The following is a 25223-nucleotide window of genomic DNA, read 5'->3' as shown; positions in this document are numbered from 1 at the left end:
TGTCCTATGTAACATCATGCCTCGGAGGTGCAGTGATTGGGCCCCCCCCCAGTGTCCTATGTAACATAAGGCCTCAGAGGTGCAGTGATTGGGCCCCCCCAGTGTGCTATGTAACATCATGCCTCGGAGGTGCAGTGATTGGGCCCCCCCAGTGTCCTATGTGATATGATGCCTCGGAGGTGCAGTGATTGGGCCCCCCCCCCCCAGTGTCCTATGTAACATCATGCCTCGGAGGTGCAGTGATTGGGCCCCCCCCCCAGTGTCCTATGTAACATCATGCCTCGGAGGTGCAGTGATTGGGCCCCCCCCCCCAGTGTCCTATGTAACATCATGCCTCGGAGGTGCAGTGATTGGGCCCCCCCAGTGTCCTATGTAACATCATGCCTCGGAGGTGCAGTGATTGGGCCCCCCCAGTGTGCTATGTAACATCATGCCTCAGAGGTGCAGTGATTGGGCCCCCCCAGTGTGCTATGTAACATCATGCCTCTGAGGTGCAGTGATTGGGCCCCCCCAGTGTCCTATGTAACATCATGCCTCGGAGGTGCAGTGATTGGGCCCCCCCAGTGTCCTATGTAACATCATGCCTCGGAGGTGCAGTGATTGGGCCCCCCCCAGTGTCCTATGTAACATCATGTCTCGGAGGTGCAGTGATTGGGCCCCCCCAGTGTCCTATGTAACATCATGCCTCGGAGGTGCAGTGATTGGGCCTCCCCAGTGTCCTATGTAACATCATGCCTCTGAGGTGCAGTGATTGGGCCCCCCCCAGTGTCCTATGTAACATCATGTCTCGGAGGTGCAGTGATTGGGCCCCCCCCCCCAGGTGTCCTATGTAACATCATGCCTCGGAGGTGCAGTGATTGGGCCCCCCCCAGTGTCCTATGTAACATCATGCCTCGGAGGTGCAGTGATTGGGCCCCCCCCCAGTGTCCTATGTAACATAAGGCCTCAGAGGTGCAGTGATTGGGCCCCTCCAGTGTTCTATGTAACATCATGCCTCGGAGGTGCAGTGATTGGGCCCCCCCAGTGTGCTATGTAACATCATGCCTCGGAGGTGCAGTGATTGGGACCCCCCAGTGTCCTATGTGATATGATGCCTCGGAGGTGCAGTGATTGGGCCCCCCCAGTGTCCTATGTAACATCATGCCTCAGAGGTGCAGTGATTGGCCCCCCCCCCAGTGTCCTATGTAACATCATGCCTCGGAGGTGCAGTGATTGGGCCCCCCCCAGTGTCCTATGTAACATCATGCCTCGGAGGTGCAGTGATTGGGCCCCCCCCCCCAGTGTCCTATGTAACACAAGGCCTGACATGCCCCCGCAGTTACATACGTGTCAGGGGCCCCCCTGCGGCACCCGCCGGAGCCCGGAGGATTGGCGCACCGCCCGCCACTCATCACCATTAATCCCCCTCACACCTCGGCAGCAGCTCTAAGTGCTAAAGTGTTCTGCTCCATTAAGGCTGAATCCCGCGGGGGATACACCCTGAATCCTCCCATCCGAGCAACTCCCAGCATGCTATGATGGCAGAAAAGGATGCTGGGAGTTGTAGTACAAGCAAAACTACTGCATTTCAACTCCAGGAATAAGTACTGCAGTCGTCTTATGCACCCCGGGTGATGGGGTCCGCACTCACCCCTGGGGTTCACCTTCCACCAGCAGACGCACCAGGATCCCACTCACAGCCACCAGAATCGGGTAATGGTCCACGCTCTCCAGACCTGGGAAAAGACGCAGCATTAGTGGGGTGCAGAGGGTTAACAGGGGCTGGGAGCAGGGGTGCTACTGACCTGGGAGCCGGAGGGTGACCACCCTATCAAACAGGTTCCGCTCTGCCGTCACGCGGTTCAAGACTTGATTCAGAAGCTGCCAGAAAGGAAAGCATTAATCTTGCAGCCCCCGAAGGCTTAAAAAGCAGCGCAGTCCCATGTAAACGGCGCCTCATCGCTGCAGAAACAATGACCAACACTGCGGGGCACTGGCAGAAAACACGCCGAATGGGGCCGGCTGCGCGTCGGAAGAGCAAAGCAACTGAGCACGCACAGGTTAGGCCAACACACGTTTTAGGTGGATCCGCCATGGATCTGCAAAAACGGATCCGTTAAAAAATACAACCGTCTGCATCAGTCGCGAACGGATCCGGTTGTATTATCTGTAACATAGGCAAGACGGATCCGCAATGACCCCCACTGAAAGTCAATGGGAGACGGATCTCAAAAACGGAAGCCAAAACGCCAGTGAGAAAGTAGCCTTCTAGTAAATCCGTGGCAGTGAGGCCACGCCCTGATAAAGCACAACCACAAACGTGGCTGGAAGAAAAATCTGGAACACCCAAAAAAGTTATTAAATTACCCAACTGTGCCCCCTGTTATCAGCCATTACAGGGGAGAGGATGACTGTAGGACAGGAGAATACAGTCTATGGCCCCTGTTATCAGCCATTACAGGGGAGAGGATGACTGTAGGACAGGAGAATACAGTCTATTGCTCCCTGTTATCAGCCATTACAGGGGAGAGGATGACTGTAGGACAGGAGAATACAGTCTATTGCTCCCTGTTATCAGCCATTTCAGGGGAGAGGATGACTGTAGGACAGGAGAATACAGTCTATTGCCCCCTGTTATCAGCCATTTCAGGGGAGAGGATGACTGTAGGACAGGAGAATACAGTCTATTGCCCCTGTTATCAGCCATTTCAGGGGAGAGGATGACTGTAGGACAGGAGAATACAGTCTATTGCCCCTGTTATCAGCCATTTCAGGGGAGAGGATGACTGTAGGACAGGAGAATACAGTCTATTGCCCCCTGTTATCAGCCATTTCAGGGGAGAGGATGACTGTAGGACAGGAGAATACAGTCTATTGCTCCCTGTTATCAGCCATTTCAGGGGAGAGGATGACTGTAGGACAGGAGAATACAGTCTATTGCCCCCTGTTATCAGCCATTTCAGGGGAGAGGATGACTGTAGGACAGGAGAATACAGTCTATTGCCCCCTGTTATCAGCCATTTCAGGGGAGAGGATGACTGTAGGACAGGAGAATACAGTCTATTGCCCCCTGTTATCAGCCATTTCAGGGGAGAGGATGACTGTAGGACAGGAGAATACAGTCTATTGCCCCCTGTTATCAGCCATTTCAGGGGAGAGGATGACTGTAGGACAGGAGAATACAGTCTATGCCCCCTGTTATCAGCCATTTCAGGGGAGAGGATGACTGTAGGACAGGAGAATACAGTCTATTGCCCCCTGTTATCAGCCATTTCAGGGGAGAGGATGACTGTAGGACAGGAGAATACAGTCTATTGCCCCCTGTTATCAGCCACTTCAGGGGAGAGGATGACTGTAGGACAGGAGAATACAGTCTATTGCTCCCTGTTATCAGCCATTTCAGGGGAGAGGATGACTGTAGGACAGGAGAATACAGTCTATTGCCCCTGTTATCAGCCATTTCAGGGGAGAGGATGACTGTAGGACAGGAGAATACAGTCTATTGCTCCCTGTTATCAGCCATTTCAGGGGAGAGGATGACTGTAGGACAGGAGAATACAGTCTATTGCTCCCTGTTATCAGCCATTTCAGGGGAGAGGGATGACTGTAGGACAGGAGAATACAGTCTATTGCCCCTGTTATCAGCCATTTAAGGGGAGAGGGATGACTGTAGGACAGGAGAATACAGTCTATTGCCCCCTGTTATCAGCCATTTCAGGGGAGAGGATGACTGTAGGACAGGAGAATACAGTCTATTGCCCCTGTTATCAGCCATTTCAGGGGAGAGGATGACTGTAGGACAGGAGAATACAGTCTATTGCCCCCTGTTATCAGCCATTTCAGGGGAGAGGATGACTGTAGGACAGGAGAATACAGTCTATTGCCCCTGTTATCAGCCATTTCAGGGGAGAGGATGACTGTAGGACAGGAGAATACAGTCTATTGCCCCTGTTATCAGCCATTTCAGGGGAGAGGATGACTGTAGGACAGGAGAATACAGTCTATTGCCCCCTGTTATCAGCCATTTCAGGGGAGAGGATGACTGTAGGACAGGAGAATACAGTCTATTGCCCCTGTTATCAGCCATTTCAGGGGAGAGGATGACTGTAGGACAGGAGAATACAGTCTATTGCTCCCTGTTATCAGCCATTTCAGAGGAGAGGATGACTGTAGGACAGGAGAATACAGTCTATTGCCCCTGTTATCAGCCATTTCAGGGAGAGGATGACTGTAGGACAGGAGAATACAGTCTATTGCCCCTGTTATCAGCCATTTCAGGGGAGGAGGATGACTGTAGGACAGGAGAATACAGTCTATTGCTCCCTGTTATCAGCCATTTCAGGGGAGAGGATGACTGTAGGACAGGAGAATACAGTCTATTGCTCCCTGTTATCAGCCATTTCAGGGGAGAGGATGACTGTAGGACAGGAGAATACAGTCTATTGCCCCTGTTATCAGCCATTTCAGGGGAGAGGATGACTGTAGGACAGGAGAATACAGTCTATTGCTCCCCTGTTATCAGCCATTTCAGAGGAGAGGATGACTGTAGGACAGGAGAATACAGTCTATTGCTCCCTGTTATCAGCCATTTCAGGGGAGAGGATGACTGTAGGACAGGAGAATACAGTCTATTGCCCCCTGTTATCAGCCATTTCAGGGGAGAGGATGACTGTAGGACAGGAGAATACAGTCTATTGCCCCCTGTTATCAGCCATTTCAGGGGAGAGGATGACTGTAGGACAGGAGAATACAGTCTATTGCCCCTGTTATCAGCCATTCAGAGGAGATGATGACTGTAGGACAGGAGAATACAGTCTATTGCCCCCTGTTATCAGCCATTTCAGGGGAGAGGATGACTGTAGGACAGGAGAATACAGTCTATTGCCCCCTGTTATCAGCCATTTCAGGGGAGAGGATGACTGTAGGACAGGAGAATACAGTCTATTGCTCCCCTGTTATCAGCCATTTCAGGGGAGAGGATGACTGTAGGACAGGAGAATACAGTCTATTGCTCCCTGTTATCACCCATTTCAGGGGAGAGGATGACTGTAGGACAGGAGAATACAGTCTATTGCCCCCTGTTATCAGCCATTTCAGAGGAGAGGATGACTGTAGGACAGGAGAATACAGTCTATTGTCCCCTGTTATCAGCCATTTCAGGGGAGAGGATGACTGTAGGACAGGAGAATACAGTCTATTGCTCCCTGTTATCAGCCATTTCAGGGAGAGGATGACTGTAGGACAGGAGAATACAGTCTATTGCCCCCTGTTATCAGCCATTTCAGGGGAGAGGATGACTGTAGGACAGGAGAATACAGTCTATTGCCCCCTGTTATCAGCCATTTCAGGGGAGAGGATGACTGTAGGACAGGAGAATACAGTCTATTGCCCCCTGTTATCAGCCATTTCAGGGGAGAGGACGACTGTAGGACAGGAGAATACAGTCTATTGCCCCCTGTTATCAGCCATTTCAGGGGAGAGGATGACTGTAGGACAGGAGAATACAGTCTATTACTCCCTGTTATCAGCCATTTCAGGGGAGAGGATGACTGTAGGACAGGAGAATACAGTCTATTGCCCCCTGTTATCAGCCATTTCAGGGGAGAGGACGACTGTAGAACAGGAGAATACAGTCTATTGCCCCCTGTTATCAGCCATTTCAGGGGAGGATGACTGTAGGACAGGAGAATACAGTCTATTGCCCCCTGTTATCAGCCATTACAGGGGGGAGGATGACTGTAGGACAGGAGAATACAGTCTATTGCCCCCTGTTATCAGCCATTTCAGGGGAGGATCACTGTAGGACAGGAGAATACGGTCTATTGCCCCCTGTTATCAGCCATTTCAGGGGAGAGGATGACTGTAGGACTGGAGAATACAGTCTATTGCCCCCTGTTATCAGCCATTTCAGGGGAGAGGATGACTGTAGGACAGGAGAATACAGTCTATTGCCCTCTGTTATCAGCCATTTCAGGGGAGAGGATGACTGTAGGACAGGAGAATACAGTCTATTGCCCCCTGTTATCAGCCATTTCAGGGGGAGGATGACTGTAGGACAGGAGAATACAGTCTATTGCTCCCTGTTATCAGCCATTTCAGGGGAGAGGATGACTGTAGGACAGGAGAATACAGTCTATTGCTCCCTGTTATCAGCCATTTCAGGGGAGAGGATGACTGTAGGACAGGAGAATACAGTCTATTGCCTCCTGTTATCAGCCATTTCAGGGGAGGATCACTGTAGGACAGGAGAATACGGTCTATTGCCCCCTGTTATCAGCCATTTCAGGGGAGAGGATGACTGTAGGACTGGAGAATACAGTCTATTGCCCCCTGTTATCAGACATTTCAGGGGGGAGGATGACTGTAGGACAGGAGAATACAGTCTATTGCCTCCTGTTATCAGCCATTTCAGGGGAGAGGACGACTGTAGGACAGGAGAATACAGTCTATTGCCCCCTGTTATCAGCCATTTCAGGGGAGGATCACTGTAGGACAGGAGAATACGGTCTATTGCCCCCTGTTATCAGCCATTTCAGGGGAGAGGATGACTGTAGGACTGGAGAATACAGTCTATTGCCCCCTGTTATCAGCCATTTCAGGGGAGAGGATGACTGTAGGACTGGAGAATACAGTCTATTGCCCCCTGTTATCAGCCATTTCAGGGGAGAGGATGACTGTAGGACAGGAGAATACAGTCTATTGCCCTCTGTTATCAGCCATTTCAGGGGAGAGGATGACTGTAGGACAGGAGAATACAGTCTATTGCCCCCTGTTATCAGCCATTTCAGGGGAGAGGATGACTGTAGTACAGGAGAATACAGTCTATTGCCCCCTGTTATCAGCCATTTCAGGGGAGAGGATGACTGTAGGACAGGAGAATACAGTCTATTGCCCCCTGTTATCAGCCATTTCAGGGGAGAGGATGACTGTAGGACAGGAGAATACAGTCTATTACTCCCTGTTATCAGCCATTTCAGGGGAGAGGACGACTGTAGGACAGGAGAATACAGTCTATTGCCCCCTGTTATCAGCCATTGCTCATATACCTACCTGAGCTAATCTGCGGAGGAGAAGTTCAGAAGATGAGCGGCTCCAGTCGAGGAAGATATCTGGGACCAGTGTGACCGTCATCTCCAGGACCCGCAGGAGGCTGACTGACAGGTCAAAGCAGGTGGCACAAACTTTTAACTGTCGGCTGTCGACAAAATTCCTCTCTAGGCGCTCGGCGGCCTGCTGGATCTGTGGGAAGGCAGAGCTCAGACCTTGGAAAGCCGACGTCCCCTCCCCGTCCTCTCCTTGTCCCCGTTCTCACCTCCTGAATCATTCCGATGAACTCGGAGAATGCCCAGTTCAGCTGGTTCAAGACGCTGTTCAGAAAGCTGGAGGCCAGTTCTGGATCCCCCCGAAGTAACTCCGCCATGTGGCTCTGCAGCAGTGTGGACGGGCAAGGCTCTGCAATACGCCAACAGATCACTAAAGACACGCAAAGCACACGGGACAGACACACATGACACCGCCACATGGTACACTGCCCGACCCCAGGCCCCCTGACGTACTCTGCAGGCTGGGAAGGTTGGCGTCCTCTGGTTTGGTCTTCAGCAGGTGCGGGAGTCTTGTGTACCTATAACCAAAACCACAGCCCTGGAGAAGGAGGGGGGGGGGGGGTGAAAGAAGTACCAACAATAACCCAAAAACAGCACAAGACCCCCTGCCCCCCCGACTCACTCTCCAGAGTCTGACGAGGATCCAGTTGGTCTGCGCCCACGGCCGCTGCTCATACGGCGCCAGAAGATTCTTCATCATGCTGATCTGCCTGGAGAGAAGGTGCCGGTCACTGACAACTAGAGGAGACTGAAGACCCTGTAACCGACTGCGGAGCGCCCCCAACCCAACCCCAGAGCTGTCAGAGGCACCGGACTCACTGCTCCTCGGAGATCCGCTCCACGGCCCGAAGGGAGTGCGGATAGCACACGTAGCTCGCCAGCGCCTGCATCAGGGAATCCTTAATGTCTGAGGAGAGAAGAGACTCAGAGCTGAGCGGGGGAGGGGACATGGGGTCAACTGAGCGCGCGCCGCTACTCACCCGTCCCTACAATGCGCGCATCAGCAAAGTGTTTGGCCAAAATGGCAGCCAGGCGCGTCAGGGTCTCTTCATAACCTACAGAGAGAGTGAAAGAAACATAAAATGTGTAACAACCGGACCTCACCGCAGGATGGAGGAGCAACCGCTAACCAGCTGCAGACAGCAGTGACGGAGCTACATCCTGTATTATCCTCCAGAGCTGCACTCACTATTCTGCTGGTGCAGTCACTGTGTACATACATTACTTATCCTGTACTGATCCTGAGTTACATCCTGTATTATACTCCAGAGCTGCACTCACTATTCTGCTGGTGGAGTCACTGTGTACATACATTACTTATCCTGTACTGATCCCGAGTTACATCCTGTATTATACTCCAGAGCTGCACTCACTATTCTGCTGGTGCAGTCACTGTGTACATACATTACTTATCCTGTACTGATCCTGAGTTACATCCTGTATTATACTCCAGAGCTGCACTCACTATTCTGCTGGTGCAGTCACTGTGTACATACATTACTTATCCTGTACTGATCCTGAGTTACATCCTGTATTATACTCCAGAGCTGCACTCACTATTCTGCTGGTGCAGTCACTGTGTACATACATTACTTATCCTGCACTGACCCTGAGTTACATCCTGTATTATACTCCAGAGCTGCACTCACTATTCTGCTGGTGCAGTCACTGTGTACATACATTACTTATCCTGTACTGATCCTGAGTTACATCCTGTATTATACTCCAGAGCTGCACTGACTATTCTGCTGGTGCAGTCACTGTGTACATACATTACTTATCCTGTACTGATCCTGAGTTACATCCTGTATTATACTCCAGAGCTGCACTGACTATTCTGCTGGTGCAGTCACTGTGTACATACATTACTTATCCTGTACTGATCCTGCGTTACATCCTGTATTATACTCCAGAGCTGCACTCACTATTCTGCTGGTGCAGTCACTGTGTACATACATTACTGATCCTGTACTGATCCTGAGTTACATCCTGTATTATACCCCAGAGCTGCACTCACTATTCTGCTGGTGCAGTCACTGTGTACATACATTACTTATACCTGTACTGATCCTGAGTTACATCCTGTATTATTCTCCAGAGCTGCACTCACTATTCTGCTGGTGCAGTCACTGTGTACATACATTACTTATCCTGTACTGATCCCGAGTTACATCCTGTATTATTCTCCAGAGCTGCACTCACTATTCTGCTGGTGCAGTCACTATGTACATACATTACTTATCCTGTACTGCTCCTGAGTTACATCCTGTATTATACTCCAGAGCTGCACTCACTATTCTGCTGGTGCAGTCACTGTGTACATACATTACTTATCCTGTACTGATCCTGAGTTACATCCTGTATTATACTCCAGAGCTGCACTCACTATTCTGCTGGTGCAGTCACTGTGTACATACATTACTTATCCTGTACTGATCCTGAGTTACATCCTGTATTATACTCCAGAGCTGCACTCACTATTCTGCTGCTGCAGTCACTGTGTACATACATTACTTATCCTGTACTGATCCTGAGTTACATCCTGTATTATACTCCAGAGCTGCACTCACTATTCTGCTGCTGCAGTCACTGTGTACATACATTACTTATCCTGTACTGATCCTGAGTTACATCCTGTATTATACTCCAGAGCTGCACTCACTATTCTGCTGCTGCAGTCACTGTGTACATACATTACTTATCCTGTACTGATCCTGAGTTACATCCTGTATTATACTCCAGAGCTGCACTCACTATTCTGCTGCTGCAGTCACTGTGTACATACATTACTTATCCTGTACTGATCCTGAGTTACATCCTGTATTATACTCCAGAGCTGCACTCACTATTCTGCTGGTGCAGTCACTGTGCACATACATTACTTATCCTGCACTGATCCTGAGTCACATCCTGTATTATACTCCGGAGCTGCACTCACTATTCTGCTGGTGCGGTCACTGTGTACATACATTACTTACCCTGTACTGATCCCGAGTTACATCCTGTATTATACTCCAGAGCTGCACTCACTATTCTGCTGCTGCAGTCACTGTGTACATACATTACTTATCCTGTACTGATCCTGAGTTACATCCTGTATTATACTCCAGAGCTGCACTCACTATTCTGCTGGTGCAGTCACTGTGCACATACATTACTGATCCTGAGTTACAGCCTGTCTCATCCTCCAGAGCTGCGCTCACTATTCTGCAGGCGCTGTGTTCATACCGGGGAGCTCCTCCATGCTGCTGACGGGGTTGAAGTAGTTCTTCAGGGCGTTGTAACTGTTCATGGCGACATTCAGGTAGAACTCGGGCATGAAGGCGAGCAGGGCCCCGGTGCGGTCAGCGTGCTCGATGGTCCGCAGACAGACCTGCAGTAACCAGTAAATGTCCTGCATCTTCTCCTGCGGGCAGAGGACGGATCTGAAGTCAAGCCGCAGAGTCTTATGCGATGACGCCCCAGTGCGGCCCCCTCCGCACAGTACTGCCAGCCGCTGCCACTAGGGGGCTGTGGACGTGGCAGCCGGTAATACGCCCGCAGGTACCTTGGAGTAGATGGTGACGTTGATCCAGGCCAGGCGGCGGCTCAGGTGGTTCAGCTTCTCCAGGAACACTTGGCGGCTCTTGTGCAGCTCCTCCAGGATGTCCGCCCTCTGCCCACAAGATCACATGGGATTAGATACCAGCGGCGCCCACTGCGGGCAGGGCCCGGCTCGCCCTGTACTCACCCTCTGCGGACAGCGCTTTATCTTCTCCTCGGTGTCCTTGAGTGCCAGAGCGTATTCATTCACATCGTCCGAGACCCCGACCATCTGCAGGGAGGAGACATGAGGACATGAGGGGGGCTCTGAGAGTGGGGGGGGGCTCTGTGAGTGGGGGGAGGGGGGGCCTCAGCGAGTGGGGGGGGGGGGGTGGCTCAGCGAGTGGGGGGGGGCGGCTCTGAGTGGGGGGGGGGGGGGCGGCGGCTCAGAGTGGGGGGGGGGGCGGCGGCTCAGAGTGGGGGGGGGCGGCGGCTCAGAGTGGGGGGCGGGGGCGGCGGCGGCTCAGAGTGGGGGGCGGGGGCGGCGGCGGCTCAGAGTGGGGGGGGGCGGCTCTGAGAGTGGGGGGGGTGTTTAAGTGGGGGGGGGGCTCACCTTCCCCAGCTGCTGGTGCACGCTCAGGTTATACATCATCACCGCGCCGTCCAGGATCTCCAGCAGAGAGTTCTCCGTGATGGGGAGCTCCGCCTCCTCCGGGGGTCTTCCCAGCAGCAGCCCCTCATTCCCATGATGCCCTTCAACTGCAATGGAAGAAAACATAGAAAACATGGCTGCCTCACCATGAGAAGCGATTCCGGCTCCGAACCTGGCGCCGCTGATCATTGCCTACAGTTTAGTAAGCGTTGTGTGGACCTGAACCCCAACATCAGCCCGTGATCCCCAATATGTTGATCTACAGCTGCAGACCCCCCCCACTCACTGTCGTCCTCGGTGCGCTGCTCCACGCTCAGGCTCCGCACCTTCACCTTCTCCGCGGGCCGGCGCGGGTTCATCAGACTGACGGCCGCGGTGCTCAGGAAGCGGTTCGCCCTCCCCAGTGTTGGCGAGCTCAGCCAGCCGGGCCGGGCCAGCGCCCCCCCAATGGCCAGAGCAGCGGAGGCCCTCTGAAGAAGAAGAGGCAGAAGATGAGGGGGTGGGAAGTAGTAGAGGGGCCAATGCAGCCGTCGCTTCCCCTCACCCACCTGGGCCGTGGTGCTGGTGGACTCATCCTCCTCTTCCAGATCGTCCATGGTGACCGCCTGCAGCTCCGAGGGGTCGATGACGATGTTGGCCTTGGACGCGAGGTCATCTGAGGAAAAACAAGGAATTACGGGCGGTAAACCCCCTGCCATAGCGGCACAGCTGCCCCCACCAGTGCCCCCCATTCACTGACCACGGCGGCACAGCTTCCCCCCATTCACTGACCACGGCGGCACAGCTTCCCCCCATTCACTGACCACGGCGGCACAGCTGCCCCCCCATTCACTCACCACGGCGGCACAGCTGCCCCCCCATTCACTCACCACGGCGGCACAGCTGCCCCCCCATTCACTCACCACGGCGGCACAGCAGCCCCCCATTCACTGACCACAGCGGCACAGCTGCCCCCCCATTCACTGACCACGGCGGCACAGCTGCCCCCCCATTCACTGACCACGGCGGCACAGCTGCCCCCCCATTCACTGACCACAGCGGCACAGCTGCACCCCCATTCACTGACCACAGCGGCACAGCTGCACCCCCATTCACTGACCACAGCGGCACAGCTGCACCCCCATTCACTGACCACAGCGGCACAGCTGCCCCCCATTCACTGACCACAGCGGCACAGTTGCCCCCCATTCACTGACCACAGCGGCACAGCTGCCCCCTATTCACTGACCACGGCGGCACAGCAGCCCCCCATTCACTGACCACAGCGGCACAGCTGCCCCCCATTCACTGACCACAGCGGCACAGCTGCCCCCCACCATTCACTGACCACGGCGGCACAGCTGCCCCCCACCATTCACTGACCACGGCGGCACAGCTGCCCCCCACCATTCACTGACCACGGCGGCACAGCAGCCCCCCATTCACTGACCACAGCGGCACAGCAGCCCCCCATTCACTGACCACAGCTGCCCCCCATTCACTGACCACGGCGGCACAACTGCCCCCCATTCACTGACCACAGCGGCACAGCAGCCCGCCATTCACTGACCACAGCTGCCCCCCATTCACTGACCACGGCGGCACAGCTGCCCCCCATTCACTGACCACGGCGGCACAGCTGCCCCCCATTCACTGACCACGGCGGCACAGCTGCCCCCCATTCACTGACCACGGCGGCACAGCTGCCCCCCCATTCACTGACCATGGCGGCACAGCTGCCCCCCATTCACTGACCACGGCGGCACAGCCGCCCCCCATTCACTGACCACGGCGGCACAGCTGCCCCCCATTCACTGACCACGGCGGCACAGCCGTCCCCCACACGTTGACCACAGCTACACTCCCCACTGACTCCAGCAGCTGAACCCCCCCCATATCTCAGCAGAGCCCCCCTCCCCTAAACTCCCACCTTTCAGCATCTTCCGTAGGTGAGACAGAAGACCCCCGAGCCTCTGCAGGTCAAAGTAATCCACCTTCCCATTGTAGAAGAGTTGGGGTGGCACGTAGGCATCTGAGGGGAACACAGGGCAGAATGAGGACGAGCAGGAGAACCCCCCACAGACGACAGAAGCCCCCGCATGTCACCGCACCCTCACTGCAGAGCGCCGGCGGACAGCGGCTGTGGTAGTCATCCCAGCAGCACCGGAGGGCGGTGATGAGGCGGTGCAGGAAGCACACCATGTACTCCGGGGGGCACAGGACGGTCGGGTTCTGGGGAGAGATGACAATCAGACCCCCGCCACCATTACCATGGTAACAGATGCCTGAGCTCAGAGGAGACCCCCAGCGCCATCCTGGGGGGCGCTCACCCCTCGGTTACTGGCGTTCTCCTGCAGGAATTTCCTGAACTTGTTGAGGAATATGTAGCGGGAGGCTTCGCCCTGCGGAGACAGAGTAACCCTTTAGTGTCTGGTGGGGGGGAGGGGTGAAGGGGGGGCTCCAGGTCGCACTCACCGCCCCCTTGTCCTTGTTGTTCAGCAGGAGTCTCAGGATCTGCACCTGCAGCTCTTCCACCACTGAAAAAAAAGCCATGACAGTCACCCCCGACCAACGACCGCGCCCGGGGAGGAAGGGGTTAAGGCACCAACCCTACCTTCAATGCGCTTCTTCAGCCTCGTGCAGCCGCGCTCGTAGGCCCGCCTCCTCAGCCGCTCCGCGCCCGTCTCCTCCGCCGGCTCCTTGATTTCTTTCCCCTTAAATGGAGCAAAAATTTACAAGATGTGGAAACCGCCAGCGCAGCGCCCAGCGAACGCCCCGGCGCTGATGGAGGAGGTGCCCCAGCGTGAGGCGCCACGCGCCACTGCTCACCTCTTTGTTGAATTGGTTTGGCCACCAGGTGGTTGGGATGAGCTCCTGCAGCCCGGCCTCCTCCACCCGCAGCGGGCTCTTGATGAAGAAGAAGACGACCGAGCGCAGGACGTCAAATCTACGAGCACACCGCTAAGGACGAGCCAAGACAGTGGACAGCAGAGGACGCACGCAGGCACCGCCCCATCCACCGACGTACCGCCCCACCCACCGACGTACCGCCCCAACCCCACCACATCCACCGACGTACCGCCCCATCCCCACCACATCCACCGACGTACCGCCCCATCCCCACCACATCCACCGACGTACCGCCCCATCCCCACCACATCCACCGACGTACCGCCCCAACCCCACCACATCCACCGACGTACCGCCCCATCCCCACCACATCCACCGACGTACCGCCCCAACCCCACCACATCCACCGACGTACCGCCCCAACCCCACCACATCCACCGACGTACCGCCCCAACCCCACCACATCCACCGACGTACCGCCCCACCCACCGACGTACCGCCCCACCCACCGACGTACCGCCCCAACCCCACCACATCCACCGACGTACCGCCCCAACCCCACCACATCCACCGATGTACCGCCCCACCCACCGACGTACCGCCCCACCCACCGACGTACCGCCCCAACCCCACCACATCCACCGACGTACCGCCCCAACCCCACCACATCCACCGATGTACCGCCCCACCCACCGACGTACCGCCCCACCCACCGACGTACCGCCCCAACCCCACCACATCCACCGACGTACTGCCCCATCCCCACCACATCCACCGACGTACCGCCCCATCCCCACCACATCCACCGACGTACCGCCCCAACCCCACCACATCCACCGACGTACCGCCCCAACCCCACCACATCCACCGACGTACCGCCCCACCCACCGACGTACCGCCCCAACCCCACCACATCCACCGACGTACCGCCCCACCCACCGACGTACCGCCCCAACCCCACCACATCCACCGACCTACCACCCCACCCACCGACGTACCGCCCCACCCACCGACGTACCGCCCCAACCCCACCACATCCACCGACGTACCGCCCCAACCCCACCACATCCACCGACTTACCGCCCCAACCCCACCACATCCACTGACGTACCGCCCCACCCACCGACGTACCGCCCCAACCCCACCACATCCACCGATGTACCGCCCCACCCACCGACGTACCGCCCCAACCCCACCACATCCACCAACGTACCGCCCCATCCACCGACGTACCGCCCCACCCCCACTGACATACCGCCCCAACCCCACCACACCCACCAACGTACCGCCCCAACCCCACCACATCCACCAACGTACCGCCCCATCCACCGACGTACCGCCACACCCACCGACGTACCGCCCCAACCCCACCACATCCACCGACGTACCGCCCCACCCACCGACGTACCGCCCCAACCCCACCACATCCACCGACGTACCGCCCCACCCACCGACGTACCGCCCCAACCCCACCACATCCACCGACGTACCGCCCCACTCACCGACGTACCGCCCCAACCCCACCACATCCACCGATGTACCGCCCCACCCACCGACGTACCGCCCCACCCACCAACGTACCGCCCCAACCCCACCACATCCACCAACGTACCGCCCCACCCCCACTGACATACCGCCCCAACCCCACCACACCCACCAACGTACCGCCCCAACCCCACCACACCCACCAACGTACCGCCCCATCCACCGACGTACCGCCACACCCACCGACGTACCGCCCCAACCCCACCACATCCACCGACGTACCGCCCCACCCACCGACGTACCGCCCCAACCCCACCACATCCACCGACGTACTGCCCCACCCACTGACGTACCGCCCCAACCCCACCACATCCACCGACGTACCGCCCCAACCCCACCACCGACGTACCGCCCCAACCCCACCACATCCACCGACGTACCGCCCCATCCCCACCACATCCACCGACGTACCACCCGAACCCCACCACATCCACCCACGTACCGCCCCACCCACGTACCGCCCCAACCCCACCACATCCACCGACGTACCGCCCCATCCCCACCACATCCACCGACGTACCGCCCGAACCCCACCACATCCACCGACGTACCGCCCCAACCCCACCACATCCACCAACGTACCGCCCCATCCCCACCACATCCACCGACGTCCCTCCCGAACCCCACCACATCCACCGACGTACCGCCCCACCCACGTACCGCCCCCAACCCCACCACATCCACCGACGTACCGCCCCACCCACCGACGTCCTGCCCCAACCCCACCACATCCACCGACTTACAGCCCCAACCCCACCACATCCACCGATGTACCGCCCCAACCCCACCACATCCACCGATGTACCGCCCCAACCCCACCACATCCACCGATGTACCGCCCCACCCACCGACGTCCCGCCCCATCCCCCGACGTCCCGCCCCATTCCCACCCCATCCCCCGACGTCCCGCCCCATTCCCACCCCATCCCCCGACGTCCCGCCCCATTCCCACCCCATCCCCCGACGTCCCGCCCCATTCCCACCACATCCCCCGACGTCCTGCCCCATTCCCACCGACGTCCTGCCCCATTCCCACCACATCCGTCGACGTCCCGCCCACAGACGTCCCGCCCCACCCACGCCACATCCGCCGACGTCCCGCCCCATTCCCACCACATCCCCCGACGTCCCGCCCCATCCGCCGACGTCCCGCCCCATTCCCACCACATCCGCCGACGTCCCGCCCCATTCCCACCATATCCCCCGACGTCCCACCCCATTCCCACCACATCCGCCGACGACCCGCCCCATTCCCACCACATCCGCCGACGTCCCGCCCCATTCCCACCACATCCGCCGACGTCCCGCCCCATTCCCACCACATCCCCCGACATACTGCCCAACCCCCCCCCGACGTCCCGCCCCATTCCCACCACATCCGCCGACATACTGCCCAACCCCCGACGTCCCGCCCCATACATATTTTAACTAAATAAGTGACAAATCTGGGACCTGGAGGGACATGCTCAGATACCCCGTGTTTCCGGGAGCTGATGAGCGATCTTGGCTCCTTCCTCCAGACAGAACAGCTTCAGCTCTGCTGTGTCTCGGGGGTTCACATACTTTTAGCGCTCAGACCTGTGATATCGGAGCATTTCCCTCCAGGTCTGATATTTCGGTGATTTGGTTCTTTATCTACTTTGACGACTTCTGAGTTTTAAGTCAAATTTATGCAAAAATACCGACAATTCTGAAGGGTTCACAAACTTTCCAGCCCCACCCCCGCACGAGACCTGGAGGGGCCCGTGCACCCGGCGCAGTCACCCAGGATACAGGACGTTGCTGAGCAGATATTTCCGGGACTTTTCATGCCTCAGGATGGCGATTGTCAGGCGCAGGTAGTGGATCTGTGTGAAGACGACGGCGGTTACTGGAAGTGCGGGACCGGCGCACGGTCAACCCCCCCCCCCCCCCCCCCCCCCCCTCCTGGGTCAGGGACCTACCTGCAGTCCCAGGTCAGGCACAATGGGCGAGAAGCGATACGCACGGAGCAGAGACATCATCAGCTGCTTGAGGAACTCGTGGATCTCATAGTCCTGCAGGACACACAAGGCTAAGACAAGTCTCTGCACTACCCCCCCCGCCCACCAGGGGGCGCACACTCACCTCCATCAGCAGCCACATGAGGTCCAAGAGATGCTGGATGAGCGGGTGCTCCCCAACTGCACCCCCTCCCTCCAGGATCCCCAGGAGGAAGTTCATGAGGACGTCCTCCACCAGATAAACCTTACACTGTGGAGGAGAAGCAGAGTCATCAGGGGGAGAAGGGAGCAGCGGCTGCCGAGAAGCGGCCTCCACCTGAAACCCCAGATTATGGAGCGTGCTGAGGACAACATGGCGGCCCCTGCCGGTCCAGGGTGGACTTACCATCAAGGGGGCAAAGTGGTTGAATATGTGCGCCAGGGTGATGAGTACGGTGGGCTCACCCTGCAGCTGCCACGTGGTGGGGTCCTTGTCCACCAGACGCCCCTCCTGTCAATACATGAGACTCAGTCGAGGGATCGGCACTCAGCGGTCATGTGACCCAGAAAACCACTTACCTGCACGTCTATCCTGGTGCTCAGGACGTTCTTTAGATGTCCCAGCAGCCTCTGGGCCTTGAGGAGATCGGTGGCGGGAGGATCCTGAAGGGGGCGGTATCCGTCCACAGGATATGTGAGAGCGGCCATTAAGGAGACATCGCAGGAGTTAAAGGGGCGGGCAGCAGGCTCAGCTTTCTATTAGAGCTGCTTGCTGTCAGTGAACCCCCCGCCGGTCCTGATCACACAGCAGAGGCCTTGTTACAATGTTTCAGTCCGAGACTACGACACTGATACATTGTAACAAGATGCCGTGATGCGGACCTGCCCACAGTGAAGGATATCGTAACGGGCGCGAGCCGAAGTTGAACGCCACCGACTCCTTAAAGGACAGGCTGATAGCAGGGAAGTAGGCCATGCCGGCGCCCCGGGAGAGGTTGCTGAAGGCGGTGCCCAGACTCACGCCGTTCCTGCAGAGAGAGGAGAGCGGTGAGGGGCGCGGGGCGGCACGTGGCGGCTCTCACCGGACGTCTTCTTACAGGCAGAACGAGATGGATCCTTCGTCCAGGTCGATGAGGCAGCTGACGATGTCCCCGGCCGCCCAGGACTGAGAGGGAACAGACAGAGGTCACACCCATGTCACAGGCATCGGTCACGCCCCCTGCACCTGCCCCGAGCACTCACCTTGCCGTAGTTGGTGGTGGTCACGTTCCATTTACGGACCCTGTTCCCATCATAGGCGTACGAATCTGGGGTGTCGCCAACGCCCTCCTGTGAGATGAGAGGGGACATGGTCACTGACCGGCCGCCCCAGCCTGCCCGCTGGGTGCGCGGACTTACCTCCTGGTTGAAGCGGCAGCTCAGGGTGCACCAACCGATCTGCATGAGGCCCTGGGAAGAGATCAGCACCTCGTACAGCCACCGCCCTGCAGACGGAAAACAGCGGCGTCACATCGCTCCACTACAACTCCCAGCTGTAAGCCAGAAGGGAATGCTGGGAGCTGTAGTTCACTCCACTGCTGTGACTAGCAGCTATAGTGTAAGAATTAACCCTTAGTGCTGGCGGCACATGCCTCACCTTTGTAGACACAGGTCGTGGCTCGGATAGAGCTGAAGTTACTGTGTCCAATCACCTGCAGGCAAAGATCAGCGTCAACCACAGGAGATCAGCGGGCATCAGAGCCAAGGACGGGTACTCACCCCCAGAAGATCATCATCCACCAATAACAGCCCTTCAAAGCCACTCGTGTGATCCAGGACGACGGTGGGGGGTCCAAGACGCCCATCCACAACGGGGTCTACAGCCAAGAGAAAAGAGAAGCCAAGAACTATGAGGCTCCTCCCACTGACGGGCAACTATCTGACAGACAAAGTCAGACCCAAGAGGGGGCCTATTATATACAGATTATACAGCCACCACTAGAGGGAGCTCACTACATACATATTATACAGCCACCACTAGGGGGAGCTCACTACATACAGATTATACAGTCACCACTAGAGGGAGCTCACTACATACAGATTATACAGCCACCACTAGGGGGAGCTCACTACATACAGATTACACAGCCACCACTAGAGGGAGCTCACTACATACAGATTATACAGCCACCACTAGAGGGAGCTCACTACATACAGATTATACAGCCACCACAAGAGGGAGCTCACTACATACAGATTATACAGTCACCACTAGAGGGAGCTCACTACATACAGGTTATACAGCCACCACTAGGGGGAGCTCACTACATACAGATTATACAGCCACCACTAGAGGGAGCTCACTACATACAGATTATACAGCCACCACTAGAGGGAGCTCACTACATACAGATTATACAGCCACCACTAGAGGGAGCTCACTACATACAGATTATACAGCCACCACAAGAGGGAGCTCACTACATACAGATTATACAGCCACCACTAGAGGGAGCTCACTACATGCAGATTATACAGCCACCACTAGAGGGAGCTCACTGCATACAGATCATACAGCCACCACTAGAGGGAGCTCACTGCATACAGATTATACAGCCACCACTAGAGGGAGCTCACTACATACAGATTATACAGCCACCACTAGAGGGAGCTCACTACATGCAGATTATACAGCCACCACTAGAGGGAGCTCACTACATACAGATTATACAGCCACCACTAGGGGGAGCTCACTACATACAGATTATACAGCCACCACTAGAGGGAGCTCACTGCATACAGATCATACAGCCACCACTAGAGGGAGCTCACTGCATACAGATTATACAGCCACCACTAGAGGGAGCTCACTACATACAGATTATACAGCCACCACTAGAGGGAGCTCACTGCATACAGATCATACAGCCACCACTAGAGGGAGCTCACTGCATACAGATTATACAGCCACCACTAGAGGGAGCTCACTACATACAGATTATACAGCCACCACTAGAGGGAGCTCACTACATGCAGATTATACAGCCACCACTAGAGGGAGCTCACTACATACAGAACATACAGATCATACAGCCACCACTAGAGGGAGCTCACTGCATACAGATTATACAGCCACCACTAGGGGGAGCTCACTACATACAGATTATACAGCCACCACTAGAGGGAGCTCACTGCATACAGATCATACAGCCACCACTAGAGGGAGCTCACTGCATACAGATTATACAGCCACCACTAGAGGGAGCTCACTACATACAGATTATACAGCCACCACTAGAGGGAGCTCACTACATGCAGATTATACAGCCACCACTAGAGGGAGCTCACTACATACAGATTATACAGCCACCACTAGAGGGAGCTCACTGCATACAGATCATACAGCCACCACTAGAGGGAGCTCACTGCATACAGATTATACAGCCACCACTAGAGGGAGCTCACTACATGCAGATTATACAGCCACCACTAGAGGGAGCTCACTACATACAGATTATACAGTCACCACTAGAGGGGGCTCACTACATACAGATTATACAGTCACCACTAGGGGGAGCTCACTACACACAGACTATACAGCCACCACTAGAGGGCGCTCACTACATACAGACTATACAGCCACCACTAGAGGGAGCTCACTACATACAGATTATACAGTCACCACTAGAGGGGGCTCACTACATACAGATTATACAGTCACCACTAGGGGGAGCTCACTACACACAGACTATACAGCCACCACTAGAGGGCGCTCACTACATACAGACTATACAGCCACCACTAGAGGGAGCTCACTGCATACAGATTATACAGCCACCACTAGAGGGAGCTCACTATATACAGATTATACACCCACCACTAGAGGGAGCTCACTATATACAGATTATACAGCCAGCACTAGAGGGAGCTCACTACATACAGATTATACAGCCAGCACTAGAGGGAGCTCACTACATACAGATTATACAGCCACCACTAGAGGGAGCTCACTACATACAGATTATACAGCCACCACTAGAGGGAGCTCACTACATACAGAATATACAGCCACCACTAGAGGGAGCTCACTACATACAGATTATACAGCCACCACTAGAGGGAGCTCACTACATACAGATTATACAGCCACCACTAGAGGGAGCTCACTACATACAGATTATACTGCCACCACTAGAGGGAGCTCACTACATACAGATTATACAGCCACCACTAGAGGGAGCTCACTACATACAGATTATACAGCCACCACTAGAGGGAGCTCACTACATACAGAATATACAGCCACCACTAGAGGGAGCTCACTACATACAGATTATACAGCCACCACTAGAGGGAGCTCACTACATACAGATTATACAGCCACCACTAGAGGGAGCTCACTACATACAGATTATACAGCCACCACTAGAGGGAGCTCACTACATACAGAATATACAGCCACCACTAGAGGGAGCTCACTACATACAGATTATACAGCCACCACTAGAGGGAGCTCACTACATACAGATTATACAGCCACCACTAGAGGGAGCTCACTGCATACAGATTATACAGTCACCACTAGGGGGAGCTCACTACATACAGATTATACAGCCACCACTAGAGGGAGCTCACTACATACAGATTATAGTCACTAGTATTGATGGCAGCAGAATGTTATAATGTGTTTGGGGGGGGAAATGGGGCTCCACCCCTGTAGCATTATATGTCACATGTGACAGCCGCTGTCACCTGCATTCTCTTGGGTCTCGGAGGTCAGCAGACGGTCGAGTCGCTCCTCAAGGTTCTGGAAAGTGAGAGGTTTTCTACATGGAAACACAGAGAGGAAAGTGAACATCATGTGTCCTGATAAGCGGCGCCTGACATTTGATCCAACTTTTTTTCTAATGACAGAGACGGCCCATGCTGCAGAGCACCAGGACACACGGCGGCAGAGAGGGCGAAGCCATAACCGGGCCACTAGTGGGGGTGTTGGAGGCCACCGTTACCTTCACCCCACTTTCCTGCAGCCCCGAGCGGCAGTTATGACAGGTCCATATGATGCTGCGAGTGCGGCCAAACTGTCACCCAGCTTTCCCAGAGTCAGATATTACAGACAGAAGGAGATGACTCCACAACTTATTAGCATGGCGGTATGTTGGAGAGAAGCGGCGCAGGCGTATGGTGGAGAGAAGCAGCGCAGGCCCTGAGGGTGGAGGTGCAGAGCGGCGGCATGGAGGCGAGAAGAGGTGCAGAGCGGCGGCATGGAGGCGAGAAGCGGTGCAGAGCGGCGGCATGGAGGAGAGAAGCGGTGCAGAGCGGCGGCATGGAGGAGAGAAGCGGTGCAGAGCGGCGGCATGGAGGAGAGAAGCGGTGCAGAGCGGCGGCATGGAGGAGAGAAGCGGTGCAGAGCGGCGGCATGGAGGAGAGAAGCGGTGCAGAGCGGCGGCATGGAGGAGAGAAGCGGTGCAGAGCGGCGGCATGGAGGAGAGAAGCGGCGCAGGCCCTGAGGGTGGAGGTGCAGAGCAGCGGTATGGTAGAGAGAAGCGGCGCAGGCACCGAGGGTGGAGGTGCAGAGCAGCGGTATGGTGGAGAGAAGCGGCGCAGGCACCGAGGGTGGAGGTGCAGAGCAGCGGTATGGTGGAGAGAAGCGGCGCAGGCACCGAGGGTGGAGGTGCAGAGCAGCGGTATGGTGGAGAGAAGCGGCGCAGGCACCGAGGGTGGAGGTGCAGAGCAGCGGTATGGTGGAGAGAAGCGGCGCAGGCACCGAGGGTGGAGGTGCAGAGCAGCGGTATGGTGGAGAGAAGCGGCGCAGGCACCGAGGGTGGAGGTGCAGAGCAGCGATATGGTGGAGAGAAGCGGCGCAGGCACAGAGGGTGGAGGTGCAGAGCAGCGGTATGGTGGAGAGAAGCGGCGCAGGCACCGAGGGTGGAGGTGCAGAGCAGCGGTATGAAGGAGAGAAGCGGCGCAGGCCCTGAGGATGGAGGTGCAGAGCAGCGGTATGGAGGAGAGAAGCGGCACAGGCCTTGAGGGTGGAGGTGCAGAGCAGCGGTATGGTGGAGAGAAGCGGCGCAGGCCCTGAGGGTGGAGGTGCAGAGCAGCTGTATGGTGGAGAGAAGCGGCGCAGGCCCTGAGGGTGGAGGTGCAGAGCAGCGGTATGGTGGAGAGAAGCGGCGCAGGCACCGAGGGTGGAGGCGCAGAGCAGCGGTATGGTAGAGAGAAGCGGCGCAGGCACCGAAGGTGGAGGTGCAGAGCAGCGGTATGGTGGAGAGAAGCGGCGCAGGCCCTGAGGGTGGAGGTGCAGAGCAGCTGTATGGTGGAGAGAAGCGGCGCAGGCCCTGAGGGTGGAGGTGCAGAGCAGCGGTATGGTGGAGAGAAGCGGCGCAGGCACCGAGGGTGGAGGCGCAGAGCAGCGGTATGGTAGAGAGAAGCGGCGCAGGCACCGAAGGTGGAGGTGCAGAGCAGCGGTATGGTGGAGAGAAGCGGCGCAGGCCCTGAGGGTGGAGGTGCAGAGCAGCGGTATGGTGGAGAGAAGCGGCGCAGGCCCTGAGGGTGGAGGTGCAGAGCAGCGGTATGGTGGAGAGAAGCGGCGCAGGGAGGGCTGCCGGGGCACTGTATAATAGTATAATGTGCGGGGGAGGGCCTTACCTGGACGCGGCGCCATGTTGCGCTCCCTCGCTGCCCGGGAAGACGCGGTGCAGGTACTGACTCAGCAGCCGCTCGCTCACTATGCCTGCAACAAAGGGAACAGACCAGGAGGCGTTATCGGAGGCCCATTCTCTACAGCTCCGCTTGCTGCCAGTGAATAGAAATACTCCTGCAGGGAGCAGAACCCTCATGGTTTCCAGTGTCCTGCTCACACAGCTGAGGGTCTGTTACAGCGCATTGGAGCAGGTAACCTCTGTCCACCTGACACACTGTAACAAAGCCTCAGATGACAGACACCCTGAAGAAGCGTCCCCCCCCAGGGCTGAGCGCCCGTCTCACCGGCCCCCCGGCTCTTCTCCGGCTCGGTGGACAGTCGGAAGTTCCTCCTGGTCAGCGACGGCCCGGAGCCTCTGGAAGCCATGACCCTGCGGACAGAGACAGCATTACATGTGGGAGGAGCCTGACAACACAGCCTGGACCCGCCTCCTCCCCTCTAGGCCCCTCCCCCGCGCAATCCGCTGACACAGTCCCCCTAGTCACAGCTGAGCCCGTATCCATAGTGACGAGGAGCAGTAATGGCGGCACACAGCGCTCCGGGGGTGACCCCGCCAACACACGGGCACCCCCAGCCATTCAGCGGCGCCCCCGGGTGACTCACCCGCTGCAGGGTCAGCCTGCGCTCTCTGCCACCCGGCGACTCTGACTCCTCCCCTTAACCAAGCCCCACCTCTTCGTCCGCTTCCTGTTTGTTGTTTTTCTTTCTTTTTTTTTTTTCTTCAACAAACTTTATTCACCGTGTTCATGTGACGTGACTGCTGTCTGAGCCGCTGCCTTACAGGGCCTGCTGGGAGTTGTAGTGCCCTGCAGCTATAGCCCTGCTCCGCTGGTTCTTGTAGTTCTACAATATCCTGTTAGATGCAGGTCCTCTAGAGGGCTTCACATGGACTGTGTCCTCCAGTTACACCCAGAGCTGCAGCTTTGTGCTGCCCCTATACACCAGGGCTG

General features: G+C 56.4%; 1 protein-coding gene across 1 annotated transcript in view; it reads right to left on the bottom strand.

Moving 5' to 3' along the window:
- RNF123 (ring finger protein 123) overlaps nucleotides 1-24941 on the bottom strand; it is a 34696-nt gene extending 9755 nt beyond the window's left edge. Inside the window, exons 1-35 of the mRNA XM_044273345.1 lie at nucleotides 24877-24941; nucleotides 24558-24643; nucleotides 24219-24303; nucleotides 22323-22396; nucleotides 19350-19447; nucleotides 19228-19282; nucleotides 18990-19075; nucleotides 18834-18920; nucleotides 18689-18756; nucleotides 18494-18619; nucleotides 18171-18285; nucleotides 17998-18102; nucleotides 17737-17862; nucleotides 17574-17666; nucleotides 17404-17477; nucleotides 14065-14182; nucleotides 13850-13949; nucleotides 13711-13772; nucleotides 13566-13637; nucleotides 13347-13467; nucleotides 13166-13267; nucleotides 11805-11911; nucleotides 11543-11726; nucleotides 11218-11363; nucleotides 10813-10896; nucleotides 10630-10737; nucleotides 10311-10488; nucleotides 8063-8137; nucleotides 7902-7989; nucleotides 7705-7792; nucleotides 7536-7620; nucleotides 7292-7431; nucleotides 7030-7218; nucleotides 1785-1860; nucleotides 1631-1715 (exon numbers count right to left, since the gene is read on the bottom strand). Of these exons, the coding sequence (XP_044129280.1) occupies nucleotides 1631-1715; nucleotides 1785-1860; nucleotides 7030-7218; nucleotides 7292-7431; nucleotides 7536-7620; nucleotides 7705-7792; nucleotides 7902-7989; nucleotides 8063-8137; nucleotides 10311-10488; nucleotides 10630-10737; nucleotides 10813-10896; nucleotides 11218-11363; nucleotides 11543-11726; nucleotides 11805-11911; nucleotides 13166-13267; nucleotides 13347-13467; nucleotides 13566-13637; nucleotides 13711-13772; nucleotides 13850-13949; nucleotides 14065-14182; nucleotides 17404-17477; nucleotides 17574-17666; nucleotides 17737-17862; nucleotides 17998-18102; nucleotides 18171-18285; nucleotides 18494-18619; nucleotides 18689-18756; nucleotides 18834-18920; nucleotides 18990-19075; nucleotides 19228-19282; nucleotides 19350-19447; nucleotides 22323-22396; nucleotides 24219-24303; nucleotides 24558-24639 (3482 nt within the window). The 5' untranslated portion in view covers nucleotides 24640-24643; nucleotides 24877-24941. The remainder of the gene's footprint in view (nucleotides 1-1630; nucleotides 1716-1784; nucleotides 1861-7029; nucleotides 7219-7291; nucleotides 7432-7535; nucleotides 7621-7704; nucleotides 7793-7901; nucleotides 7990-8062; nucleotides 8138-10310; nucleotides 10489-10629; nucleotides 10738-10812; nucleotides 10897-11217; nucleotides 11364-11542; nucleotides 11727-11804; nucleotides 11912-13165; nucleotides 13268-13346; nucleotides 13468-13565; nucleotides 13638-13710; nucleotides 13773-13849; nucleotides 13950-14064; nucleotides 14183-17403; nucleotides 17478-17573; nucleotides 17667-17736; nucleotides 17863-17997; nucleotides 18103-18170; nucleotides 18286-18493; nucleotides 18620-18688; nucleotides 18757-18833; nucleotides 18921-18989; nucleotides 19076-19227; nucleotides 19283-19349; nucleotides 19448-22322; nucleotides 22397-24218; nucleotides 24304-24557; nucleotides 24644-24876) is intronic.
- Between the last annotated feature and the right edge of the window lie 282 nt (nucleotides 24942-25223).

This window comes from Bufo gargarizans, unplaced genomic scaffold (genome assembly GCF_014858855.1).
Source record: "Bufo gargarizans isolate SCDJY-AF-19 unplaced genomic scaffold, ASM1485885v1 fragScaff_scaffold_587_pilon, whole genome shotgun sequence".
Lineage (NCBI taxonomy): Eukaryota > Metazoa > Chordata > Amphibia > Anura > Bufonidae > Bufo > Bufo gargarizans.
The sequence above is the reverse complement of the archived record's forward strand: the minus strand, read 5'-3'. Positions and strand labels throughout refer to the sequence as shown.